This window comes from Agrilus planipennis, unplaced genomic scaffold (assembly GCF_000699045.2).
Source record: "Agrilus planipennis isolate EAB-ADULT unplaced genomic scaffold, Apla_2.0 scaffold587, whole genome shotgun sequence".
Taxonomy (NCBI): domain Eukaryota; kingdom Metazoa; phylum Arthropoda; class Insecta; order Coleoptera; family Buprestidae; genus Agrilus; species Agrilus planipennis.
The window spans coordinates 13156-17668 of NW_020439720.1; the positions used below are offsets into that span (position 1 = coordinate 13156).

The 4513-nt window shown below is 42.0% G+C and overlaps 1 protein-coding gene across 1 annotated transcript in view; it reads right to left on the reverse strand.

The window, feature by feature from the left end:
* Nucleotides 1-4472, reverse strand: part of LOC112905971 — an 8549-nt gene extending 4077 nt beyond the window's left edge. Inside the window, exons 1-2 of the mRNA XM_025979461.1 lie at nucleotides 2739-4472; nucleotides 603-804 (exon numbers count right to left, since the gene is read on the reverse strand). Of these exons, the coding sequence (XP_025835246.1) occupies nucleotides 603-804; nucleotides 2739-4472 (1936 nt within the window). The remainder of the gene's footprint in view (nucleotides 1-602; nucleotides 805-2738) is intronic.
* Nucleotides 4473-4513: the final 41 nt, after the last annotated feature.

A 4513-nucleotide genomic window follows, 5' to 3' on the forward strand; every position in this document is an offset into this window, starting at 1 on the left:
AATGTGGTATGATATTTTTAATTAACAGATGTTTATTTCACAGTTAGTGAGAATAAGTATAAGGCTGATTTTCTTAAAGGTTTATTTACAGAATGTACAAAGATGCTTCTTAATTGTTACAGCGGTAACCATCGACTGCTGCTACCTGCTACATCCGCACCCTTGCAGATGCCCCTTTTTCCCCCCTGGTGTCTGTTTCTTCGTCGTTTTCCTTAAAAATTACTAACATGCCAACGTCCTCTCTTCACAAACAACCCAAAAACCATACCGTCCCTTTTTCTACCAACAACTTAGACAAACACTTACAACTAAAATAAGAATAATAATACTACTAACTACGCTTTCTTAATTCTATTTTACCATTAACTTATACTACATTCGGCCATCCTGCGCAAACATCTCCCCTCAGATGTATTCGGTCTCGTCGGCCTTGTCAAATTCGGTTTCATCTCCTGCAGCCTAAGGCTTCATATAGTCCACGGATGTTGATGTTCGATTTGGGCCTTCATGTTCGCCAACTTTCTCTACAACGTACCGGTCGTTTCTCAATACCCTGCTTATTTTGTATGGTCCTAAATATTTCGCCTTTAGCTTTGAACCACTTCCTAGTTGGGTTCTTTTGATGGCCACCCACTCGCCCTCGCTGTATCGATTTGGCATCTTTCGTTTTTTGTCATAGCCACGCTTGTTAGAGTCCTGAATTTTCGCTATGGTATTTTTCGCTTCCACTCTTAATTCATCCCTGTCCTCCTCGAATATGGTTGTCCATTCTTGTTCTATCAGTTCCTTAATGTTGTTGTCATCCTTAAGCCGGGCGTTAACCCCGAATAACAGGTGAAAAGGTGCTTTACCTGTACCTCGGTTTGGGGTAGCATTTAAATATCTCTGTGCCGCCTCAATGTATTTGTACCAATTCTCGGAGATCGGAGAGGTTAATTTGGTAAGAAGAGGAAGTAGAGTCCGATTTACTCTCTCTACCTGCCCGTTACCCCTTGGAACACCCGTCACAATCATTGTGTGTTCGATCTTTTCTGTCTTACAATAGTCCTTAAAAGCCTGTGAAGTGAATGCAGTTCCCCGATCTGACACTATTCGTCGAGGGTTTCCAAAAACGAAGGATTGCTTCGTTAAACGGTCAATAACTTCAGCGGCATCAGTAGACTTTGTTGGGTACAACCAAACAAACTTAGTAAAAGCGTCGACCACCACTAGCACATGTTGGTATCTTTTCTTCGTCGCCGTCATAGGTCCTACGTGATCTATGTGATATGTGTCCAATGGCAAAGATCCTTTATCGATGGAGTGTAGAAAACCTTCTTGCTTTCCTTGTTTTCGTTCCGCTAGAATACAACTTAAGCAGCTATTTACTACCTGCACTGCTTTCTGCCGCAAACCCTTGAACCAAAAGTCCTTTTTTACAATTTCCTCTGTCTTATTTATGCCGAAATGTCCTCGTTCGTGGGCCTGCCGGACTACCTGGGATTGCATACTTTTCGGAACGACTACCAATACATCGTCACCTACATCTTTAAACAATAATCCGTTTCTCACTAAGTATCCGTCGGCTTGATTACGGTTGGCCTCGTCTATTATTATTTTCAATTCTGCATCATGTTCTTGTTGATTTCTGAGACGTGTAATCAAATCGACTTCGCTTTCACATATAAGAAACGTACTAGGCAAAGGGTTGCGACTTAGGGCGTCAACATGCCGCATGCTTTTCCCTGGCCTATGACACAATTCGTAATTAAATTCTTGTAATATTTCAGCCCAACGGGCTGCACGCACACAAAGCTCTTTTTTCTTTATAGTCATAACAAACGCTTGACAATCCGTAATAATCTTAAATCTAATTCCTAATAAATACACTCTAAACCTAGTTAATGCTTTAACAATAGCTAATACTTCCAACTCATAACTAGCATACCTCCTCTCAGTCTCGGTAGTCTTTCCGCTAGCAAAGTAAACCGGATGGAACATATTATCATTCTCGTCTAATTGCATTAGAATTGCTCCGTAACCATACCGAGATGCATCGGTATGTAACTCAGTTTCTGCACCTACCCTATATATTTTCAATATAGGCTTACTAACTAGTGCGGTTTTAAGTGATGCGAAAGCCTCGACTTCGCGAGCTCCAAAGTAAAATTTCGCGTCCTTCTTCAATAAATCAGTTAGTGACCTGACTATTGAGGCATATCCTCTCACGAATTTTCTGAAATATCCCGTTAGCCCGAGAAAACTCTGGACATGCTTGACGCTGGTGGGACGCGGAAAATTGCTTACCGCCAAAGTTTTTNATTCTTCAGGCTCCGCCCACTATGAGGACAATCCAGAGGCTCTTAAGAACCTCTTCAGCTGAAGAACGATCTCCAATATGTCTTAGAGGTCATTCTTCATGCTCCGCCCACCATGACGACAATCCAGAGGCTCTTAAGAACTTCTTCAGCTGAAGAATGACCTTCAAGGTGTCTTAGAGGTCATTCTTCAGGCTCCGCCCACTATGAGGACAATCCAGAGGCTCTTAAGAACTTCTTCAGCTGAAGAATGACCTTCAAGGTGTCTTAGAGGTCATTCTTCTGCTGAAGAATGACCTCCAAGGTGGCTTTGGAGGTCATGGTAAGGGACTGAGGATGGACAGGCCATCGAAGTGTCACAGTATCCCTATAGCTATACTACTCATATTCCCGTGGAGACGTTTCTTTTTTTAACCAAAACAATCGTTTTGGTTTAATTACACCTTCGTCAAGCCACACGCTTGTTAATTCGTCTACTTCTTGTTTTTCTTCTGCTGACAGTCTTCGCGGCCTTGATCCCACCGGTACCTCGCTACTCAATATAATTTTTGTTTTAATTCCGACGTCGCGCGTTTTTTCCGGCTTATAATCGGTTATCATTTTCTTTACTTCATCACGGTAACATTTATCATTAATATAGGATAGTTCGATTTCATTAGCTTCAGAGATAGTATTTATGGCAAAAATTTCTGGATAACTTTCCGATTTTGCATCGTCGAGCTTTAAAAAGGATACAATTCCCTGTCGCACACGCAATTCAACTTTATCTAAAAAATCGGTTCCTAACAACAATCCGTGCTTAAGTATTTCCGTCGGTACTACATGAAACGTTACTAAAAATTCATCACCGTCAACATTCATACTTTTTGTAAACTCACCCAGTGTTACGTTGCCAGTGGATCCGAGACCTTCAAACTTAAGTTTACGCTTTCCCAAAACAGGAGATCCTATTTTTTCATATTCATCAGATCGCATGAAAGTTAAATCGCTACCTGTATCCACTAAAGCTACAAACTTACGGTCCTCTACTACAACTTCTTTCACGTACTTTTGCTTGTTTAGCCTTGATACAACAAAAGCTTCCTTATTCTTGCCCGCGCACTTTGCGGCAACGTGCCCGAACCCGTTGCATTTAAAGCACTTTACACCCTTTTCTTTCGTTGGACACTCGGCACTTAAATGGTCTTTTTCACCACAGTTATAACATCTTTTCACCTTGACCGCTGAACTTCCCTCGGTGTATCTTTTCCCTACGTCCCTGGCGTTGTGGCGTCTACCACCGTCGTCCTTCTTGTCCGGTGCTTTACTTCTACTCTTCATGTCCCGCTTTAATGCCTCGTATTGCGTCAGCTTCTCCTTTAATTGTCGTATGTTCTTCGCGCCATACAGTAAGGTTTTATTTGCGGCCTCATCCGGTATTCCCTGAATTATATATTGTATTACAGACTGCGTATCCACCATCGCTTGACTCGCGATTTCCAACATTCTGTACACATATTGTTGGTGAGTTTCATCTGTTCTCTTTTTCCGCTGGGACAATTCCTGATGTATGTGGTAACTATCTACGACTTCATCGAATTCTCCCTTTAACGCTTTCTTCAACTTTTCCCAATTCTTTGCACACTTTTCATGGTTTACGAATAATTTTGCTGACCCCTTTAACAATCTCTTTGCGTATGTTACCTTCTGAACGTCGGACCACGCGCATAGGTCTGCCGTTTCTTCAAAGTCTTGAATCCATTGATTGACATTTATGTAATCATCTCCGCTAAATTTTTCAAGAGATTCCTCCACATCCCTGAATGTTAGTTGTGGTTGCGGTACAGGCTCACGTCTTCGGCGTCGCGTGCCAGATGCTGGTGCTCTGGACGCTGGAACGGTTTCGTCTTCATCGTCTTCATTGTCTTCGTTTTCTTGATCGTCTTCGTTTTCATTATCGTCTTCGTCTTCGACTTCTTCGTCGTCTTCTGAGTCATCCCGATCGCGTTCAATAATTAACGCAGCTTTTAGTCGAGCAACCAAACCCTTTTTTAGTCCCGTTGTTTTGAGCTGTCGTCTTCGAAGCTCCGTCTTAAGTTGGGAAACTTTCATTTTGTCTACCTCTTCGTCGGTCAAGATTGATTGTTCTATTTGAATCTCCTTTTCACCGTTGTTTGATACTTCGTCGTCTGCCATCTTTTCTTTTGTAAAACTCTTCACCGTTTTTAATACTTCCG